The 23,835-nt window shown below is 37.2% G+C and overlaps 1 protein-coding gene across 2 annotated transcripts in view; it reads right to left on the bottom strand.

The window, feature by feature from the left end:
* Positions 1-5,517: 5,517 nt before the first annotated feature.
* ambra1a (autophagy/beclin-1 regulator 1a) overlaps positions 5,518-23,835 on the bottom strand; it is a 147,682-nt gene continuing 129,364 nt past the window's right edge. For both annotated transcript variants that reach the window (XM_056243792.1, XM_056243794.1), the window contains 3 exons: positions 23,334-23,542; positions 8,249-8,365; positions 5,518-6,886 (listed from right to left, as the gene is read on the bottom strand). In XM_056243792.1, the coding sequence (XP_056099767.1) occupies positions 6,309-6,886; positions 8,249-8,365; positions 23,334-23,542 (904 nt within the window). In that variant the 3' untranslated portion in view covers positions 5,518-6,308. The remainder of the gene's footprint in view (positions 6,887-8,248; positions 8,366-23,333; positions 23,543-23,835) is intronic.

The following is a 23,835-nucleotide window of genomic DNA, read 5'->3' as shown; positions in this document are numbered from 1 at the left end:
TTATTCAGCAAGGACACATTTCTCAAAATACTTTTTTGTTCCACAGAAGACAGAAAGTCATACAGGTTTGGAAAGACATGAGTGGAAGTAAATGATGAGAGAATTTTCACTTTTTGGGTGAACTATCCCTTTTAGAACGTCACTGTAAAGTGGGTCATTTTGTGATACTAAATAAATGGACGTGAAGAATTCAGTTTAGTTCAAATTATTTTATTATGCAAAATTAGACACTGCGGAATCATACGAGAGCCATGAAATTAGCAGAGTGGTGTAGCAAATGAGTTGCTGGGGAAACGGCCAATTAGGCCTCAACAATTAAGTGATCATGTTATCAAAATATGACCCCAGAATGCCACGGCTGACCAATCAGAATCAAGTATTCCAGAGAGCAGAGTAATTTGCATAAATATGACACAGGCTATTCAGATCTGTTATGATTATTGGATATGTTCCTAAATCTTTTTTTTAACGAACACTCAAACACCATCCTCATAAACACCATTCAGGATTTATTGACTGCTGCATGCATTTTAAACCATACTACATCAGGTCTTTTTCCTATACTATTCCTTTTTAATAACAAAATTCTGAGGTTTGCTCATTTAGTGGTTTTCTAACTCACAATAACAGTGTTAAAGGCGCATGGAAAGTTGGCTATACATCTATATTTGATTTTTAGTTTGTTCTTTTCAGAAAAAAAGGTATTTATGCATTTCACACAACCTAATCACTGCTTTATTTCAAAGGCACCTCTCACTTGAATATAAAACATCTCTAGACACTTGATTATATTTCTATTCAATACTACTCATATCGGTAGTAATCACTGGCACCCAGTCCCAGACACACACCAATTTAAAGTTATATTTTATAGTTTTCATAGCATATATTTTTTATTACAATGTAAGTTTTTTTTGTAATTGATGTACACGCTACTTTGATGCATTACAAAGTCATAAACATACAATGAATAGATCATGAATATTAAAGGTTAATAAAAAAAATGATAAACATCCACTGTGTATGACGGCAGATAATCAGTCTATTATGATCATGAGACCAGATTACACTCAATTTCAGGGTTATGTATCCTGTTAAGTAATACGGGCAATTTTGGACAAAATGTATCAATACATCATAATGTATGAGCAAATGCTGTGTGGATATTTCCTGTACAGTCTCAGTGGCTTTATTAGCTGGGGATGTACAGCAAATTAAAACTGACAGCAGCAGAGAAGCACAGGAAAATGATCGCTTTAGAAGAAAATGTCCACACACACAGCATTTCAGGGAGAAACAAAATGTACAACATGCCATATCTGTTAGAGAAACATGTGATAGCTTTGTAATAGCATACAGTACATGGCTTCACACTGTGCCAAGGGGTTTTTAGCAATAGTAAATGGGCCGGATCATTAGCAGCATGTTTTGCTATAGTCATCCCCATTAACCTCAGCCCACTCTGTTTATCTGCCACATTATACAATTAAGAGGGGCTTTGCATAACAGCCTTTCTCTCTCAGAAAACACCCATCATTAAATCTCCTCTCTCACAAAGCCTAACTGTGCATGTGTGCACTTGAGCGCTCAGAAAAATGCCACCACACACACACACACACACACACACACACACACACACACACACACACACACACACACACACACACACACGCAGTGCCCACTTACGCTGCGATGCAGCTCTCTGAGATCCTCTGTGTGGAGCACTTTATGCAACAGCAGTTCTGGAGAGTGAGAGCAGAGTTAGTGTAGGTGATAATAATGCTCAGCAGGGCATGTAATCATGTCAGTATTAGAGCTTTGTTTTTCACAAAATTACTGAGATCAGCTTTATAGGGAGGACTCTGATCAGGCCCGCTGTTGTCAACCTCACAGGTTAACATGCAGTGAGATATGAATTCCAGCAATCCCAGCCCTATTTAATCATTCACAGCATCAATACTGATATATGAGACAGGAGACTCACAAAAAAGCAGAGAGTCAGCTGAAAGTTGAAAATAAGACACACTGGGCTAATGGCGAACCAATTTCCTACCAGACAGGTGGAATTTCTCAGAGCCATAGGGAAAAGTGTATAATCGCTTTCTCAAAATAAACAGTGAATACTGCGGTGGCTTCCAGTCCCTCAGGAACGATCTGTCATAGCTTAGTCTGGGCTGGGGGAACAGGAATTGGTGTCATTTCACATGGCAGGAATGGATTTCTCAGTCCTGCATTAAAATTCTTGATATTTGTCAGGATGACACTGATTAGAGGAGCAAAGTGTTTCTATCAAGGAGGACTATAATATCTGAAAAAAGCTATTTCAAAGGCAATTGCTTTGCTATATAGCTAGAGAGAGAGACTTTTTTTTAAGTCTCTTCTGCTCACCAAGGTTGCATTCATTTGATCAAAATACAGTGAAAACCGTAATATTGTGAAATAATCATTTTGATTTTACTTTATTTTATTTTACAATGTAATTTATCCCAGTGATGTCAAAGCTAAATTTTCACCATCTTTACATCAGTCTCTGATCATTCAGAATTCATTCGGCTAATTTGCTGCTTAAGAAACATTTCTTAATATTATCAATGTTGAAAACAGTTGTGCAGATTAATATTTCTTAAAGAAACTGTAATAGATTTTTCAAAATTCTTTGATGGATAGAAAGTTCAGAACAGCATTTATTTTGTAACATTGTCTTTACTGTCACGTTTGATCAATTTAATGCATCCTTGCTGAATAAAAATGTCTGTCTATCTACACATACAATTAATAAAAATACACAAATATAATACATTTTGCTTATAAATGCAGCAATTAAACAAATATATAAATATTTAGTCTGAACACAGAGCTGCTTGTAAAAGCCTAGGTTATCATCGATGGAGAAATATGCTTTTTGCCGCCCAAATGGTGTAGTTACAGCATCTACCAGCAGGGGGTCACTGCCTCACACAGCCCTGCCAAACCTTGACCTCCTGGTATGTACAGTATGTGTGCAGCAGAATGCAGTAAGGCAACTCTCTCCCTTCTGTTAATGAGCCCTCAGCTGTCTTGAATCTACATCAGCAATGAGCCACCACACAGGTTTAGTTGGAGCCCAAAAGCACAAGATGATGTGGTTACATGGCTTGTTGCATGTTGCCTCTACAGCCTCACATTAGCTAGTTTGGCTGTTGCTTTCATACATGCCTGCATGATGAAGTGTTTCTGGGTGGGTGTGTGTGTGTGTGTGTGTTTTATACCATGAAACTGATGTTTTCTAACAGTTAGGTCATCTTGAGGTCCTCATTACAGGGCTGCTCCTAAGAAAAGAGACAATTTTTTTAAGCTTCCCTTGAGATCCCATTTAATCAGTATAAGGACTGAAAAAGGCTATAGAGAACCAAAACATTTTTCCTAATGTTCCTTCCCTGATATGCAGCTCTCACACGTCTCATTTCTATTCACATCTCTCTGAACCATTTTCACTGAGAAGATTAACAATTAACAATCTTAAATTACATCATTGTACCTTCAGAATCCTATAGCAAATGTCTGAACTGCAGATTTGAGAATCTTAATATTAACTGACAAATCATTTTTACAGGCCTTTTTATTCAAATGGTCTCTCAGAGCCAGTGTTAACCTCTCCATCATAGCACAGTGAACACTATCACTGCTTAGTCTCATTCACAGTTCTGGAATCATCTGAAAAGAATCTACTTACGTGAGAGGCATAATCCTAAACAGGCAGCACTGATCTGAAGTCGGCTCAGGAGCAACAAGGCTAATGTGCAGCTAAGTGTATGAATGAAAATGGTTATATAATAAATGAACTACAGTGAATCTAATAACATCTGGACCTTTAGACTTTAGTTTAAAGAATCAAAAGATCAGTAGGGGCATGCGAGACATCTCTCATCCCGGTCATCTGCAACAAAAAGGCCCATAATACTAAAATGAAAACATTAAAAAACAAAACATTACAAAATGAGCATTTTTATCTTTATCGCTATCAACACACAAACAAACATTAACACGGTATGTCTGTTATAGTTTTATTCCATATAATTCACATACAGGATTGTTTCCCAGTATGCAGATCAATGTTTTACCGCAATTTTTTCTTTGAAAAGACAAACATTTAATAACAGTTTTCTAAAAAGCAAACAGAAAAACAAACAAAAAAGACAAAAATTAGTCACTTTTAATGTGAAGTACATAATCCCTCAGAAAAGCTGCTGCTGTAATTATACAGTGTCTTATACATCATGTGCAGAAAAAGCACAATTTTTTTTTTTTTTTTTTTTACTGTAGGAGGGCAGTGAGCTGAGCTCTAAAGCAGAGGTTATACTGTTTACCAAAGCAGCAGGTTGGTTCAGGAGACACTGCCAGACATTCATTTTCAGGATAAAGTGGTTTGCCAAAAGAAGCATAGAGAGCCTCTCCATATTAATGCGGAACATAATGCATTAGCCAGCGAACAAGAAAAATCTCACATAAACATTCATCCAAACATCCGCCTTCCCTATGCAGTACTGTAGCACTGTGTACCAGTCCACTGGCCAGCATTTCGACAGTAAATAACACATCATAAAGACACTCCCTAAGGTCACATATCAACATAAAGTACACTTAAACACATCCGACATGATGATTTGGTGGTTATTTAGTGGTTTGTGAACAAGCTGAAGACAAAATATGCTTCAAATTCTGAAATTCAAAAGGCATCACAGCAGAGCCTGGGGCACACTTTGAGGTTCAATGGACAAGCTCTCTGAACACACACATGCACGCACGCACGCACACAGGCGCACACACACACAGGCGCGCACACACACACACACAGGCGCACACACACACAGGCGCACACACACACAGGCGCACACACACACACACACACACACACACACACACACACACACACACACACACACGCGCACATACACGCACTTTTCTGAGAGAGAAGGTAGAAACCAGAGTGCTACATAAGAAATAAATGGAAAGGTAGCAACAGAAATGTTGTCAGGTGTCTGCTTAACTTTCAATAGGCTTTGAAAATCTACAGTAGCTGACAGAACTGGGATAGTGTCTCTCTCACATAGACATGCTTGTCAAACTTGCTTCCCTGTTGAGGTTCTGAGGGTGAGGTTTATCACATTGCGTCAAGAACCACTTTACTGTAAACAGGGAAGGGGAAACCCTTTCAAGAAGCCAACTTTCTGTTTTTTTATTTAGGGCAAAGCAAGATAATTAAGGGGTTTCAGTGGTAACGATGGGTGGAAAGAAAGACTGACTTGGCCACATGGAAGACTGATGAAGATGATGATTTTATGGGGCTACAGATTTTAAAGGTTTGAAAATTTGTCATCCCTTACTCACCCTCATGTTCCAAACCTGGAATCTTCTCAATTCTAGAAATAACTCAATTGTTTTTTTCTTCTCAATTCTCAAAATAACTTATTTTGTGTTCTGCAGTCAGACAGGTTTGGAAAAACATGAGGATGAGTAAATGATGAATTTTCATTTTTGAACTACCCATTAATGCCACAGAATTAACTCTGCAAAATACAATATTTGTTTAGACAACTCTGTCTTCTTTCTTGATTCTCTTTCTTATCTTCTTTCCAAAAGTTTAAAAAACAGGAAAAACAAGGTGTGGCATTTTCAACTTTATAAAAATCTGAACTAAAATGTAACAATTACCTTCTAAAAATGGGCCTACCTTCTGCAGAAGTGACTTTACACCCAGTTCTAAACTAACCAACAGTAACATAACCAAATTGTTCAGAGTGTGACGTGTTTTTGTAACTTCAAATACAAGACTATACGAGACTTTATACTTTTCTGGTTCAGGCAGCAGATTTCAATGGCATCTGAAATGTTACATTTGAAAGAAGATGTAGAGGAAAAAAATGTTCAGTTGAACTGATATTGCTCTGCAGACTCAAGACTTCCTGCAAAGTGATGCTCCATCTCTCTGGCATTCACATAAAAACACATACACACCTTATTCTGTACGTGGCTATATATGTGCGCACTTCATGATGGACAACAGGCAGACAGAGACCACCACTGGGACCTTCAGCAAGGCTGACTGAAGTACAACATGCCTGAATACATTGCTGAGTTTTAGCTGATCAGGAAACTACAACCGTTTCTCCATCTTTCATTATTCACTAAATTGTGTCAGAGCAGATGCAAAATATTAATGCTGATGCGAAAGGAACACCAAGTGCAAATATATTCTGACGTTTTTGTTGAGTTGCCTTCTCTTTTCTCGTTGTTTTCAAATGATGACTTCTCTCCGAACTCTGCCCCTTTCACCGCCCATACTCTTCTCCGAGGTAACTATTATCACTGTTGCTGTAGTTACTGTTATTCACTGGAGAAAGAGATGGTGAGGATGAGAGTAAAGATGGAGAGAGGGGCACAAAGTCTTGGAGCTCCTCTCCCTCCAAGACACTGTCTGTTTCCATGGAAGCAGAAGGTCCGTTTGTGTTTACAGCAGATGAGAAAAGAGGTGAAAACTCCTGTGAAAGGAGGGATGTGTGAAGACTCTCTTGTTCTACGAGGGGTGTTAAGTCTATGTCTGTAGAGGTGCCCAGAGCTGTGTCGGTATGAAGCCCCAGTGCGTTGGTGAGGACGCAGGAGTACGAACCTGCAGCTCCAGCCAAAGACTCAGGGACACTAGAGGAGGGACCAGGGATAGGGCTCAAAAGAGTACGGCTTCGTGCGTCCGCACCTGTCTGGGAGCCACGGTGGATATGGTGGCTGACAATGATGTTGTTGCCAAAGCTGCCCATGGAAGCCATTGTGGTGCTCTGCTCACGCTGGACAACCGCAGTCATGCCTCCCTCAGCCATTAGCCTTCGGATACGAGAAACATACTCTGCCTGACCTGAGAGAGAGAGTGAAGGAGAACTATTGAGTTCTTCAAGAAATACCAGTGTCCAACGTGCTTTCAGGGATCAATAAACTTTATTAGGGAGGAACAAAGTACAGTAATAACGCTGGGAGGCCTTTTGGAGAAAAAGTGAAATTGACAGCTTACAAAACACGAAGAGTTGCAGGGTGTGTTGACAGCGAAATGTTTGGTGTTAGTGGAAGATTTATGTCTTGCCAGTGTCAGTGGAGATTTACACACATAAAATGGCTTTCAAACAGCTGTTACAGTACAGGTTTACAGCCTGGACACATGTTGTATGGACCTAATTTAACAGGAAGGTGCAGTGCAATTAAAGCGTCACAATTGACTCTAAATTATTCATCAACTATGTCTGCAAACTCAATTCTTTGAACCTCATCTAGTGTTTAGGCACTGTGGATCAAGTATAGTTAGTATGAGTATGAGTGTGTTTCAGATGTTTGCATCAGCATCAACAATCCCTTCAAGCTTTGGTTTCCTTCTTCATGGTTTAATTTCTGCACTGATAGTTACAATTCTTGCATTCGTTTTCTGAATTGTGAGTGGACTGTGTTCTCCACAAGTGACTTGTGCTGTGCAAGAGTGTACTAATGTACAATCTAAGGGGGCTTTCACACTGCGGTCTGAAACTGAGTGGGACTGGTCTGGTTTTTATAGATCCTATCGAACCTCAGTGGATTTGTGTTCATCTTGCGGCATCACAAATGTGCACAGCACGCATGATAGAAAGAACAATGTGGGTTGATATGTTGTTTTTTATTTAATTAGTGATATTATGTGCAGCAAAATGAAAACACTTGCGTCTATGCGCGTTGCATTCTGCTGCTCTTTTGAGGAGACATCTGATTGCGAGCCATTCATTTGCCGCTCTGATTGCACTCACTCTACACGATTACACTGCACGCTCACTCTCGCTCGTAAATCATCACTGGCATGATCCCCTGCATGTGTTTGGTTGAACTAATGATGTTGTCATCAGCTAAAATCCACGTGCATGTTACTTTACATCCTGAACAAGTGCGGACCAGAGTTCAAATTGCTTTCAAATTAATGAAAATTGCTCAGCAATTCTATTGAACAGCCAGGGTGAAAGCACCCCAACATGTTAGTTACCAAGGTAAAAACAATTGTATTAACTAGGATGGCTTTGGTTTTAAATGTCCTTTATTTGTCCTAACCATAAGCCATCCCTACAGTCAGAAGTCAATATTACTGTATGATGATGTTGTTCAAGTTGGCCCTAAATCAAATTCTGGCTGGTTGATAACAGTTCCAGGACCAAAATCAATATCACATAGTTACGGTGTTTATCTGTGTGAAGTATGTGTTGGTTACCTGTGCTGGGTTCAGTGAGATCTGACCCTTCATCTTCCTGAGGTCGACTGTGGGGGGGCGTCTCTGGTACCACCTCAGACCCAGAATCCTCTGGGAGAGTCTCTAAATCCAGAGAGTCTGTGGATGATTAAGAATGATCATTTCAGAATTGTATAAGTTGCTTTTGAAACCCCCCATTTGATTGATTTGATTTTCAACATAAAAAGAAAACAAATGGGATGAATAAAAACAAACAAACAATCAGATGATAAAAACTTGCACAGGTTAGTGGCAAAATGAGAGAAAATAATATTACTGCTTTTTGTATTCACATTTTTCAGGGAGAGTGGTACTATGACTAAACTAATATTGTACTGTGCTTTCTTAAACCTCTGAATGCTTGCAAATGTTGCTTTTGTGTTGGTTCTTTATTCTCAAACTGAATGAAGTGCCCGTACAATAGTTTACTTATTTTATTACTGCTTTTTTTATTGCTTGCTTATGTTATACATTTTCCCATCTGACTGAAAAGCCATAAATAATCCAAATGTTATTATCAGATGAATGATTTGATTAATAGAAATTTGACAAATAGAAGCACACAACAAAACATTGACAGTCAAGAATAACGGAGAGGAATTCTCAAACTCATTTTTTTCTGATACCTGCAGAAATACATCTACATCAGCTATAGGAAATAAAGTAAGTGAAAATGAGGTAATTGAATAAGTGAAAATATCTGTAAAAATTATGTTCCATGTTAAAATAACAGAAGTGACAAAAATTATTTCATAATTAGTAACTCAGTCCTTAAGCATTAATGGACTTAGGACAAATACCGTCTGCTGTTTAAGCTTATCTCAGCTGGCAGGCTGATGTTCGTGATTTATTATGATTGAATAGACTCTCTTTTGCCAAACTGCACTCATGGTTCAGGGTCACTAATTTCCAATATGAATACTCATTGTGCTGCCTGTAAAATGCGTCACATTGTGCAGACCACGCTCATGCTTGCCTATGTCAGTTTATCCCTCCCTGGACAGCAGCTCTCCAAAAATACAGAACCTGCCCATCATCACCTCTGCCATCTGGACCCAACACAACCAAATTCTCTTGGATCACCGGTGACAAAGGCCACTAATGCCAGTCTGTCCTTGTTTGCCACAACACACGCTGAGCACAAAATGCAAAATAGAAAGCAAAACACAACATTTCCATTATAAAAAGTATATCAAATCACATAAATAATGTTTAATTAAACAAATTTGATATTTTTATACTTTCAATCTATACTACAGTTCAAAAGTTTGGGTTTAGACTTTTTTTTTTTTTAAAGATACTATTTTTATTCAGGAAGGATGCATTAAATTGAGTTATACCATGGGCTGTTTAAATACTCAATTATGATTGGCTGGAAGGTGTGCAGTAAAACCGTTTAATGCACAGGTAGTTCCAGTCAGTTTGATTACAGTTCGAAATTAATCCGCTACTATAAACATTGGTAACCTAACCATAGTAACACAGTTACACTTGCAAACAGAGCGAGAGGCACATATGAAAACGTTTATTTAGGTAACTTAGGCTAAATGGATGATTTTTGCATATCGTTTAATTTGTATGGTGAATATGGCAATTTTGAGAAATGGGCCCAAGCACAAGACTAAATAGAAGACTTGGAGAAGACGTTGAATGACAAAAAGCGGCCCAAAGAATAAACACCGACAGAGCTAGATAAGACCGAAGACAACAAAGATGAGGTCAATACGAAAAAGACAACTAAATGGGCAGTTAACACTTTCAGTGACTTTTTGCGCCAAAGACAGAACAATTGTGATTTCGAGACCTACTCTGCTTCTCTTTTAAATGAGACATTGCGGGAGTTTTATGCCTCTGTTCAGTCTACCGCTGGACGCATACAGTGTTGCAAGTTTATATGCTTAAGCAACGAGGGGACTCTTTCAGTTCTCTGTCTCTCTCTTTTAATAATGAATTTAAATAAATGTGATAATTCATTCAAATAAAAGCAATCCGATGGCTCTACTTTATTTAAAGCGGACGGAGTGCTAGAACTAACGAGCCGTAACTTAAGAAAATAACCATCATTTTTACACGTCTGTTAAAAAATTACACTGTAAACATCAGTTACAGCTTTAACTTCTTTTTAACTTGGCAAATAACCAAGGTATAAGCGGGATAATCCACGGATTTTAATGCACGACATAGAGGCTTCGCGTCGGGTGGTTCTTCGGCTCTACGTCGTGCATTAAAATCCTGGCTAGCCGTGGATTATCCCTTACAAAAAAAATACAGTCAAAATATTTACAATGTTTCAAAAGATTTCTATTAAAAAAAAAATCAGTTCTTTTGAACTGTATTCATCAAAGAATCCTGACAAAAATGAAAACTGAAGCATGGATCAATGGGTGCTGAGAATTCAGCTTGGTCATTTTAAAATATATTAAGATAGAAAGATTATTTTAATTTGCAAAAAATATTTCACAATATTACTGTTTTTTACAGCATTTTTGATCAAATAAAGTCAGCCTTGGTGAGTTTAAGATACTTCTTTCAAAAACATTAAAATATCTTTCAGACCCCAAACTTTTGAATGCTAGTATGCCTTCTACAGATATCATAAGATTAGTCAGGATTATTGTATTCTATATCATAGGTTAACGGTATATTTAGCTTCAGGTTTCTAACATTACTCTAGTGGTGCGTAGAAAAAAGATTCAGTGTCAGTTTAATAGAAAGCAAATATTTTTAAGATACACTAAGAAAAGTCGGACCAATGTACTGTTGATATGAAGGAATTTTCCGCATTGGTTTTTCACAGGTGTTTTATCCTTATTTTTAATTATGTTTCATTGTGTTGTGTATGATTGATAGCTGAAGGAAATGTCAGTAAACTTACCTGAAATGGTAGTTAATTTTCTGCCAGGGCATTATCTGTTTTTTAGACAGATTTTTTTCTTGCTGTGTGAAATTTTACACATTTTAATAATATTGTTATTTCTTAAAGTATCTGAATATTCCTTTAAAGCCAAAGAACATTAATATATCTGACCCAACCATTCACAATGACGTCATTCAGGAGACTCACAGATCTTTCAAAGCCCTGAATGCATCTCTGTGACTGAGCCAATGGCAACAGTGCCATGGGCTATATGCACGCATAACTTCCGCGTTTGATGCAAGGATGCTCTTGCGTTTCCGGTTGGGGAGATTTAAAGCGGAGGAAAACCGAGGAAAACGGGATTATGGCAGAGTCTTCAAAATGTACTGTCCTCTTGTCTTTGAAACGAAACTTTAATACGTTTAGATGTAATTTTATATATAGTTGTGTTTATTTAATATAATAAACAAAGAAGCATAAACAAAAATGAGGGGTGTCTGTTTTGTCTGTTTTTGTGACTAACGTTTCTTTAGTATAGCAATAGAGTATAAAAACCAATATAAATTCTCGGTATAGCATTGGACTCTACGATCGGCGGAAGTAATCCAGCATCCTTAGACCTTCACCGGAAATACCGCCGTGCATAGAGCCCATTGGGGTTTTTTCATACGAGTACCAATGTGCAGCATTATTATCACATCAGCATTTTTGTTCATACACAGCTAATAAACGAACCATTATCAGGCCGCGTGAGAGAATTAAATGGCTCCGTGTGGAGCATCTCCTCATGGGGTTTGTGCTGACTGAACAATGAAAAAAGTAATCTCTCAGCATTGACTGCACCCACAGGCTTCTGTAAGGAATAAATTTAGCTGTTGAGTGAAGAGAGTCTTTGAGCTATATATTAATTATTTATCTAATACATAACATCTGTTATGCCTCCAAAATAGTGAGAGCGTGTGTGTGTGTGTGTGAGTTGAATGAGTAAGAGATAGAAAGAAAGAATCATCCCTGTCCATAAGAAGTAATCGGCACATTCTCACATGCAGCTGTCCTGTTGGCCAGTTTGCAACATGAACACCACTTATACAACTCAATCCTCACACAAACAAGCTTTCAGTGTCAGACAAAAAGCCCATCAATGTCAGAATGGAAATGTGAGGATTTTCTCTTCTGCGACCACAGTGCTTCATGTGAATGTTGTGACGGTTCAGTGTGTACAGTAAATCCCCTTAAAGGTGCATGAGTCACTGGATAAGATATCAACAACACTAGCTATTCAAACACATGGAAATGAGCTGTTTTCTATAGTAATGCATGCATATTTTTGTGTGTTTCAGAAAAGGGTTAAAGGACACTGAGAGAAAGGAAGGAGGAGAGATTATGACAACTCTCATGACCTTTGGCTGGTATTCTGCCTATGACAGCTGAAGCTGATTCCTCTGTAAAGGAGAGTTAAGGTGTCTAAGTGTCATGAAGTGAGATAATGAGACTGGTTACTGTCTGTCTGTCTAAGCTCTGACCACTGAAGAATGATGAGATGCTTGGCGGTAAGAAAGTTTTTAATGCCAAATCAAACCTGAACCTGAACACTTAAAACAAAACCATGGCTTCACAAAAACTGAACACTTTTCATTTAGTAGGATAATCCTAACGCCGTTCATACACTAAACAACTTCCAAAATTGCTGTTCTTTTCACACTACACAACTGTCTGTCGTCGTTGATATCAGTTCCAGTCAAAACACATTTAACACTACAGGACTTTAACCTGCTAAATATCTCTCAGGCATCGGCAACACACTGGTGGTTCTCTCAGATTACGTCTTTGATAATTCAAACATAGCGATCATCACTTATGTGAACGAGCACCGATTTGCCTCTGAATTTGGGCTTTTGTCAGCTATCTCCCCTAACTGTTGACGAGCGGACAATCAGGGCTAAAATTGTGTTGTTTGTGAGTGGCATAAGACTGAATCTTTCCATTACAATGATCCGAGAGGACGAAACCCAAAATAGGCTCTATACCACACTAAAAATCTGAGAAAGGTTTGCATACCTAAATTAAGTGGAAACAAACTCCGGTCATTCACATGCTTTAATGCACAACACAACCCAGCTGAGAAAAAGAAACTATAAAAATATAAAACTTTATATATGGTGGACTTTCAGATTTAAAACTTTGCAGGATGTTTTCATTCACTTAGAGTTATGTTACACACTACATTCCTAATCATCCCCATATATATACTCATTTGGCTTCATCACTCTGTCTCCTCTCCACCAATAAGCTGGTGTGTGGTGTGCGTTCTGGCACAATATGGCTGCCGTCGCATCATCCAGGTGGATGCTGCACATTGGTGGTGGTTGAGGAGATCCCACCCTTCTATATTAAGCGCTTTGAGTACCAAGAAAAGCGCTATATAAATGTAAAAAATTATTATTATTAAAAATGATTTCACTTGCTTTAATGCAAACCAAAACAATGATTTAGAGGTACACTCAGTAAGTGTTAGTTTGATGCACCAGTCCTAATATGTCCCAGTGGTCTTGATTTTTACATTTACCACTGTATTTATTAGCAGTTTTGGTTGTCCTTTGTTTTAGACTTTTTATAAATATTTTATTCTGTCTAAGAATATATACATTAATAAACTGGACCTTGAGGTATTCTTGTCCTTGCTTTGTGGTTAATGAACAGCGAATCGATGCAGTTTGTTTCAATACTCTAAAAGGGACTGCTTGTTTGGACAATTAATTTGTCCACTCTGACTTATTCGGTTTAGATTGGTTTACTAGTTTTATTTAGATACTTTTATATAGTTTGTCTTGAGCATAGGAGACAATTTAGAAAAGTTACTATGCTATTGTTACTAAAAGTAGTAGTAACTTTTTGCAAGGCACAGCTTTTGGTGATCACAGGTCACATGATCTCAATATGGCAGCCCCCATGTTTGATAAAACTTTTCTAAGCCACTGATATGACTGCTGTCTCCATTTTGTAAAAGTAAGAGTACATCATTTTTTTTTTTTTTTTACATTTTTGTCAAAAGAGCCATTCATAGTTTCATGTAAAACTTTTTAATGAGGGAAAAAAAGTTACTAAGTACACCTTTAAAATACAATAATAAGAATGATATAATTAAAATAGTGTGATGGCCAGATATTGTTTATATATTTATATACAATATCTGGCCATCACACTATTTTAATGCAACAAGCGATTATTTTGATAATCGTTTAATCTGTTGATTATCTCTGCGATTGATCTATTAATAAAATTAAAATTCCAAAAACTTTTACTTAAAACTATTTTTATTTAAAAAACAACATTTTAATCCATTTTTTATTTTATTTTTTATTCCACAACCTGCCCAATGTTGTCCACCAAACAATGGGCAATATAAAGATTATGAAAACAAGTTGTAAATATAGTGAATACAATTATGTAGACTATGCTATACATTGTGCAAAAAAGGGTTACATTCTAAACCAAAAAACAACTGATTGCTTACCATTTTTTAAAGCAGAAGTTCAAATGACTAAATTAAAAATGATAAACAAAAAAAGCATGACATGTATGAGGATCGTAATTATGTTAAATTACTGTTACTGCTCTCATAGAAATATGATTAATTGCACTCCTGTTCTGTTGCGCTCTGTCTGTTTGACTTGCATGTGCGCATCAACACTCGTTCATTGACGTCTGTGAAGTTTGAAGGAGATTCGTTTGTTGTCAGAATATGCTAAATGGAAATACTTGTGCGAATTTATAACATTTACAAATAAGGATATAACCGTAAAAGTTAAGTTAATGCGCTAAAGAAAACACGTCTGAGCGTTACTTTTAAAAGTAATCTTACAATATTGCATTACTCCCTTAAAACAGTAACTAATTGCATTACTTAGTTACTTTTTATGGAAAGTAATGTGTTACGTTACTTTTGCGTTACTGTTTCTCACCTTGGCTGGGCCTGCTTTTTTAATAACATTCATTTTTTAATAACAAAAAAAAGAGTTCTATTTTTGGCAAATGTAAAGGTCCTTTCACACAAAACGTGAAAGGAATAAGCCTCAGGCTGAGGAAATGCAAATTCATGTCTGTACAGCAGAGGGCACAGCTCAAACAAACCTTTCAAATGTGCTGTCATTCTGGACTGCAGAAGAACAAGACACAGGAGAAGAAATTTCAACATTCAACATAAAAACAAAAATATTAAACAAATGAGATGTTTAACTAATATTCATTTTTCTTATTCGTATGGTTGAATTGGATCATTAAAGGTCAGAAACAAAGACATTGGTAATAAAGTGAGATTAAATACAAACATATATTTGTGTTAACATTTAATTATTGCAGATTATTAATTTTTTTTAGGAATACTGAATCTGTTTTTTTTTTTTTTGCAAATGAGATGAGAAAGTTAATGTTAACATTTAGTCTAGAACTACAATAACCGTTATGTTTACTCAGCGCACACAACGCCTCTGCAGCTTTACTCCCGATTTCTCTCAACATGGAGACAGGAGACGTGTCAGTCAATAAATGGGGGGAAAAGGGACGTGCTACTTATTTGAAAAAGTAACTCAGATATTTTGTTGTAAATTACAAAATAATGTGTTACTTTACTAGTTACTTGAAAAAAGTTATTGATTACGTAACTCATGTTACTTATAATGTCCAACGCAAACACTGCTAAAAAGCATTAATCAACACATGTATCAATCAAAGCACGACAGGGCAAGCCAAGGTAAATCCTTATGCTTTTGTTTGAAGCGCTTATAAATATAAAAGTAGTATTCTCATGTTTCGGACAACTTTGGTCATGCACCTTTCCTGCAGCAGCTCACTCTGTGTCCTCCGCTATTTCTCCTCCTCCGCTAAATCTATTGTAATAAATAAAGCTCTGTGTAGAATATAAGAGGTCCATAAGTACATTACATCCAATTTTTTATATATTTTATTAAGCACACCAAGACACATTAAACTGATTAAAAGTGAAAGGCATTATGTTGTGTCATATAAATATTAAGCAGCACAACTGCTTTCAACATTGATAAGAACTGTTTCTTGAGCATCATCATTATATTATAATGCATTTTTTAAACATCTGCATATTATGATTTCTGAAGAATATAACGGTATCATGATCTGTCATTAGTCAGTAAACTCAATCTACTCAGGGAAATGAAGAGAAGAGAAGAGGAGGATCACATCTCTATAGTACAAATAAATATTCCCAAAACATGAACTAGACATCTTCGAAATGAACTTCTGGGTTTTTTTCATTTCTCTGTGTGAATGCTAATGTGAGGTGGTTCATTCCAAAAAAGCACATTTCAAACAAAGATTTGAAAAAATAAACAACCCGAGGATTACATTTTACATTCCGTACAACATTCACAACAGAGAGAGATAGAGAATAGACTGGGGGAGGGATGGAGAGAGAAAACGTCTGTGCATCTTTTTTTGTTTTCGTTTCTTTGTATAACCTAAGTAAATACAACATGCTCTTTCCTCATATTCATTACATAAAATGCACAAAGAGGATGCTAATTCTAACCCTAAACTTATTCACTGACTGCAGTTTAAAACGATACCACACTTAACCCTCGCCCACAGATGTCACTGCAGGGAGTGTGCACTGTTTGTGTGGGAAGATGGCTTTCCTTGAGGTGAGACACTCAGATGTGAACTTCTCTACCCTAAAACTTTGAGTCATCAAGTTCTTGGCATCTGTAGTACCTCCGAGAGACAAAACACACAGTTGCTGCAGGCGAAGACGCAGTACATCTGACCTCAGTCATACGCCACAAAACAAATACACACAGCCATGAAACCTGCTACTATGTATAATGGGCAGGTTACATGCAAATCAATTTCAGTAAAAAGATAAGTGTTTACATTTAATCACAACATTCGAAACGGGTCACAAGACCATCAGACCTCTGACCACAGTCCATTCACTGATATTCCGTCTGATACCGTACACTAAACTGAAAATTTTTCTCAATCTAGCAAGCTCTAACCTGGTCTAAAATAAAGTTCAGGAGTAAGGCCACACAAGTTCGTTTCAATCAGTCCGTACGGTAACCAAGTCGTGTTTACAAGGAACAAGCTGACACAGTTGATCTTTTGAGGATGAAGTATTGACTGGCTTTGCCAAATTTGCCAGGTTATTGACACCAAATCTTTGAAAGTTATTTTTGTAAACAAGTTAAAAAGCAGAACTCTACAGTATATTCCACTATTTTAGTCAAAAGTCTGGATACACAAGACTAAACAAAGGACATACCCTGTTCGAAAGTGTGAAAACAGAGCTTTTGAATAGTCTCAGAGAGAGAGAAGTTTTATTCCTTCAGAGGTCAATGCTTTCAGAGATTTGCTAAAACCACCAAACTTCACACAGCTTCAGTCTGTCTGTACATGTACTCTGGGACTTCATGGACTCCGTCCTGTTCCATTAATTATTATTTCTATTCATGCACTGTTTTAAAACTAACAGACTTTAGCTTTAAAATCGAACAAGAAAGGGGTGTTCGTTCTTCTGTTTCTATTCTATTTTTAATACTCAATTTTCCGTAGAAGTACATTCATTTGACTCTTGCTAAAGCCAGAGCCAATCAATTTAAAGGACGCTTCAGGCAGTGCCAGCTAAGGCCGCATGTGCTTGGTGTACTGATAGCTCATCCCTAGCCGTCCTTTTCCCTTCCCTCTTTTAATCCCTTTATCCAACTGAATTAAAATTGTCATTTAAAACTCTTCCCACTACTACAACCTTCAAGCAAGAGTTAATAAACTTCAAAACTGCTATGCAAGTTGTAAACTCCTGTATGCAAGTTGTAATCTATGTACGTTCCTGGGCTAAACATAAGCTTAAAAAAAAGAAAGAAAAAAAAAAAATCTCTCTATGTTTGTTATCATCATTCTTCATTTTTTTTCTAACAGAGCTTTAAAAATACACAAAGTTTATACCTGTGCTTGATAACCCTGAATTTCAGCAACACTCTTAACAAGTAAACCGAACTGTATTTATTGTTTTTCTAGCACTCTAGTATTGTTTCTCTCTAGTACTCTGTCACTTTAACGATACAAAATTACATTTTTATTTTTAAATTATATACGGCTACTTTATTAGGTACACCTTGCTAGTACGGGGTTGGACCCGCTTTTGCATTCAGAACTGCCTTAATTCTTAATCATGGCACAGATTCAACAAGGTGCTGGAAACATTCCTCAGAGATTTTGGTTCATATTGACATGATAGCATTACACAGTTGCAGCAGATTCGTTGGGTGCACATCCATGATTGAATTTACCGTTCCACCCAGGGGTGTAGCTATAATTTCAGAAGTGAGGGGGACACAGATATGTTGTGTTTTATCAGTTTTTTTTCTGACCTTTGTCTAATTGACAGGTTTTATTTTTCTTATCTCCTGCTTCTAATAGGCTAAGAAATCAAATACACTGCTGAACAATAATCACTAATTTGTTTTCGATATATTTTCCTTATGACAATTTTATGTCTGATTAATGAATAAGAATTTGAATTTTTATCTCAGTATAAGGCAGAAAATATATTTTATAGTTTCTACACTGTAATAAAGGCTACGTCAATTAGCAATGCATTATTCATATACTTTATTGTTATAAAAATACCCCGATATGGCTTTAAAAACACAAACCATAAACTGTCACAATCGTGCGTTTATTGTCTCCACATTTCATCAGTCAAAACATTTCTGCTTTTTATTCAGTGATAGTTGGATGCCTTGGTCCACTTAAGGGATTTACTGGAACATCATAAGTTATTACTTCTACCAGTCCATTTTGGACTTTATGCACAAGAGCGCCCTCCGACTTCGAGTGTGAATGAAAAATACTGTACATTATTACAGCACTCCATAATGTTCACTTTGCCTCGTTTTGGATAAGAATAAAACGTCATGTCATGCACAGACTTTCTTGTCTCTTTAAATGTACTTTAATTCATGAGAACCTTTACGTGAACTCACTTGCCCGAAAAAAGTGAGGGGGACAAATTTCTGTTTTATTAAAGTGCATATTCTACACCCATGGTTCCACCACATCCCAAACGTGCTCTATTGGATTAAAATCTGTGGAGGTGACTGTGGAGGACATTTAGTGAACTCATTTTCATGTTCAAGATATCAGTTTGAGATGATTTGAGCTTTGTGACATGGTGCGTTATCCTGCTGGAAGTCGCCATCAGAAGATGGGTCACTGCGGTCATAAAGGCATGGTCATGGCCAGCAACAACACTCTGGTAGCTGTGGCATTTAAACGATGCCCAATGTGTACTAAGGAGCCCAAAGTGTGCCAATAAAATATCCCCCACACCATTTCATCACCACCATCCACCTGAACCGTTGATACAAGGCAGGATGGATCCATGCTTTCATGTTGTTTAAGACAAATTCTGACCAAATTCACAGAAATCAAGACTCATCAGAATATGCACGTTTTTTTCCAATCTTCTATTGTCCAATTTTGGTGAGGCCGTGTGGATTGTAGCCTCAGTTTCCTGTTCTTAGCTGACAGAAGCGACACCAACAATCAGGCCACATTCAAAGTAATGAACATCCAGCCGGTTGTTCTCTCAAAATAAACCCCCGACAGGATGATGAGGACCCAGACGCGAAGCAGAGGGGTCTTGATCAGCCTGAAGGGGGTTTATTTTGAGAGAACAACTGGCTGGATGTTCATTATCCTGCTTATTACACGGCTACTTGCCACATAAGTAAATAATTAGACACGAAATATTGATCTGAGTTGAAATATTTTATTAGCTCTTTAAATGTAGTTCAGACTAGACAGATATTTAAGAGATACGGTTTAACGTCATACCACTTATTACACAGAATTTCGCCACATAAATAATTATGGAGATAAGAGGTATTGATTTAAGATTAAACTGTTTTAAAATCGTACCTGTTTGTATCTTATAATCCAACAGTGTACAAAACATTAGTCACAAAATGGCAGCAGCAGAGTTTGAATGAAACGCAAGAGAGCGAGTCCACGATACTGGATGGCATATTTAAATAACTGTATACAAAATATTGATTTGACTGAGTTTTAATATTCTATTAGCTAGCTCACCAAATGCAAAACTTCCACGAAGAAAAATCGTTCCTAGCAGGTGTATATGACCAATCAAGTATTCCACAGAGCTGTGTAATAAAGTCACTTAAATCACCTTTCTTTCCCATTCTAATGCAGTTTGAACTTCAGCAGATCGTCTTGACCATGTCTACAAATGCATTGAGTTGCAGCCATGTGATTAGATATTAGCGTTAACGAGCAGTTGAACAGGTGTACTTTATAAAGTGGCAGTGAATGTATATATTTATTTTTTTCATAAATAAATCATATTATTTATTTTGTGTTTATGTGTGTCTGTGCTTTCTTTGCGCAATTCACCCTTTGCGGTGAGTTTGACTGACAGGCGATCTGACCAATCATCCGCCATTTTGTCCGACAAACCAACCAGAAAGGAGAGATTAACATTAACAATTATTTGATCTTTTACAAATTAAAATAGATTAACATTGGTGGACTTCAACTTGAAAAACGGTCTGTATTGATGTCTTTCCGCGGTTGAAACAACATACCTTCTGATGTTAATTTATATTTATTTTGTGCTATAGCTAGTAGGAAGTTCACCGTTTGAACTGAGGTGCTACAGCGATCTGTCAGACACTTTAAAGAGCCACTAAACAGTATTTATTGTTTACATTTCTTAAAAAATGTATGATATTTGAAAAGCTGAAAAATTTGAAAGCTGAGACTTTGTTTCATACCAAAAGTAACTTACTCTGTCGGCGCGTTGTCAGAGTCCTCTCTGCTCCACGATGTATTTTTCCCTGTGTGAGAATGTGATGTGTGGCGTGAGAGCGCCATGGCTTGTCGGACGTAGCAACATTAACTAAGGGGGGTGGGTCTTTATGAAGGGTCAATTTACCGTTCGCAAAGACCCGCCCCCTTTAGTTACTGTTGTTATGTCCGACAAGCCACGCAACTCTCAAGCCCCACCATGTTCTCACACAGTTAAAAACACATTGCGGAGCAGAGAGGACTTTGACAACGCGCTGACAGACAAGACAGAGCAAGTTACTTTTGGTATGAAACAAAGTCTCAGCTTTCAAATTTTGAATTTTTTTAAAGAAATTTAAACAATAAATACCGTCTTGTGGCTCTTTAATGTGTCTGACAGATCGCTGTAGCGCCTCAGTTAAAATTACTTGTGAACCGATCATCTCTTCCTTCTAGTTAATTTATAGCATCAAATAAACATGAATGAACATAAGAAGGAATTTTGTTTTAACCGTGGAAAGACGTCAGTGCACTCCGTTTTTCAAGTTCAAATCCTCCAACGTTAATCTACTAACGTTAACTCTCCTGACTGCTTTGTCAGATAAAAATGGTGGATTCGGCGGATTATGATTGGCCAGATTGATCAAACTCCCTGCGAAGGGTCAATTGTCTGTACTCTACAAACTGAGCCTCATCTTATGCATTTCAAAGCCAAGTACACCTTATGGTAGCTGTACAAATGACAAATAAATAAAACTTGATTGGAAACTTCAGACAGATGGTCAGATTTACAACTACAATCTATAGATATGGAAAGAAGTAAATAATTAATTATGTGCTGCTTAATATTGCACACAGTATGATCTGACTCTTCTGAAGTTGAGCTCCCACCAGGCATTATATTAGACATATCATTCCAGCAGCGGCTCCGACTGCTAACCATGTTTATAAATAAAACACATTTAAACAGCCCAATGATCTAAAAATACAAGTGTCAGCTGGGTTAAATCTGTCGCTCTGGTTATTTTGCAATTTATATCTGGGACCTCAAAATAGTTAAGCTTCATCGAGACATGCTTATTCATCTGTTGCTAAAAGCGACACATGCGGAATAAGAGTAATAAGAGCAGAGAGCTAAAGTGGGCTGATGGGTACTGGAGGCTGGCAGAGTAGAAAATGGCTGGTACCAGGAAAGAGAGATGCAATGTAGTGTTTTCTGTCATAAAAGCTCTCTCTGAAGCTAACCGCCATTAAACATGAGAGCAATACTACACACACATTAACTTGCCCAGTGTAGTGGCCTCTCCTGTCCCCTGTAATTACCATTAGCATAAGGAGAAAATTCAGCACCCAATCTTCTCTCTTCACCTCTCAGGCTTCTCACTAAAGGCCACAGAATGACAGATAACACAAAACCAAACAGGAGCTTTGTTTACATGAAGCCCAGTAGCCCATAAAATCAAATTCAAAAACAAATGATCCGACTGAGCTCGATCCCAATAATGAGCCTAAATACTCGGTTAAATAGAAAAATAACTGGCATGTAAATCAGACAACTTTCACAATCAGATCCAAAATTGAGGATTGATTTTTGCACCACAGAAATAAACATGATGGGGGTTATAAAGCATTGATCATGCAGCAGTGTTATTTTAGTATAATTTATCTAGTATTATAGTATTTATTCATAGTTTGCATTTATTTTCATATTTTTATTGTCCGGTTAAATTTAAGTTTAGGTTTCAGTAATTTTGTTACGTGCTTTTGACATTTTCATTAATTTATATATATATATACTGTATATATATATATATATATATATTTAATTGATTTTTATTTCAGTTAGTCACCAAGGCAACAATTTTGTAAGTTTTTCACATAATATTTATATTTTATTTTAATTTTGCTTTATTTTAATTAACACACTGTTTTTAACAGTTTTAGTTAACAATAACAACACTGACTTTGAGACATTTAACATTCGAAATGAAGGAGGGAAGAACAACGACTTCAAAAAAGTCTTTGAGGTAATGAAAGTTGTGGCCACGTTCTCTGACAGGAGCACTGACAGCTTCTTGTTGCTGTGGTAGCGCTGACACTAAATGCTGCTCTTTTGTATGTACAGAATACACGAGCTGCACATGTAGACAGATACAGTAAGTTTGAGGCACATAGAAGTTTGAGTACTAGAATCTGCAGTCAGATTGAATTTATTCAAATTGCTGAGAAAAAATAATGTTTTGTGGATACAGAATATTTTTGCTGAGAGAAGCAGCCATATGTTAGAGTGAAGAGATGGGAAACTAACCAAGGATTGATTTGTCTTTTCATCTCAATGACAAACCTCACCTGAGGTCAGTAATGATTTCTTACCATCAGTAACCTGTGACCCCTGAGAAGTGCTGGGCTGCTGAGGTTCATCTGGAAGGTCATGGTCTGTTTGTGTCTCTGCATTCTGTAGCCGCAAAGTCTGTGTCTGCGTCCCCTGTGATGCAACAGTGGGGGCGGGTTGTCGTGGCTGCAGACCAATCGCATTCATCAGGCCCATCTCTCTGTGTGAGCGCCAATCAGTCCTGCTGTTCCTACAAACAAGACACATCACAAGGTCTTAAGGTGGTTCTGATTTGATCTGATATGACAGACAGTTCAATTCTGCACAGGGCCGAAGGAGCTTCAGATAGAACAGGATATGTGTCTGTATAACTGCTAGCTAGGTAAAGCTCAAGGTTGTTTCCTTTCATAGAAGTTTAAGTCAGGACATACTACAATGCATTTTATCTAAAACAACTTACAAATGGGAATAATACAAGAAGAAGTGATTCATCTACAGGAGAAAGCAATATGTGCACAATGCCAACAAACCAAACAAAGCCTC

This window comes from Rhinichthys klamathensis, unplaced genomic scaffold (genome assembly GCF_029890125.1).
Source record: "Rhinichthys klamathensis goyatoka isolate OS25496 unplaced genomic scaffold, OSU_Roscu_1.1 h1tg000846l_1, whole genome shotgun sequence".
Classification (NCBI taxonomy): domain Eukaryota; kingdom Metazoa; phylum Chordata; class Actinopteri; order Cypriniformes; family Leuciscidae; genus Rhinichthys; species Rhinichthys klamathensis.
Note: the sequence above shows the minus strand (reverse complement) of the source record. Positions and strands in the feature narration are given on the sequence as shown.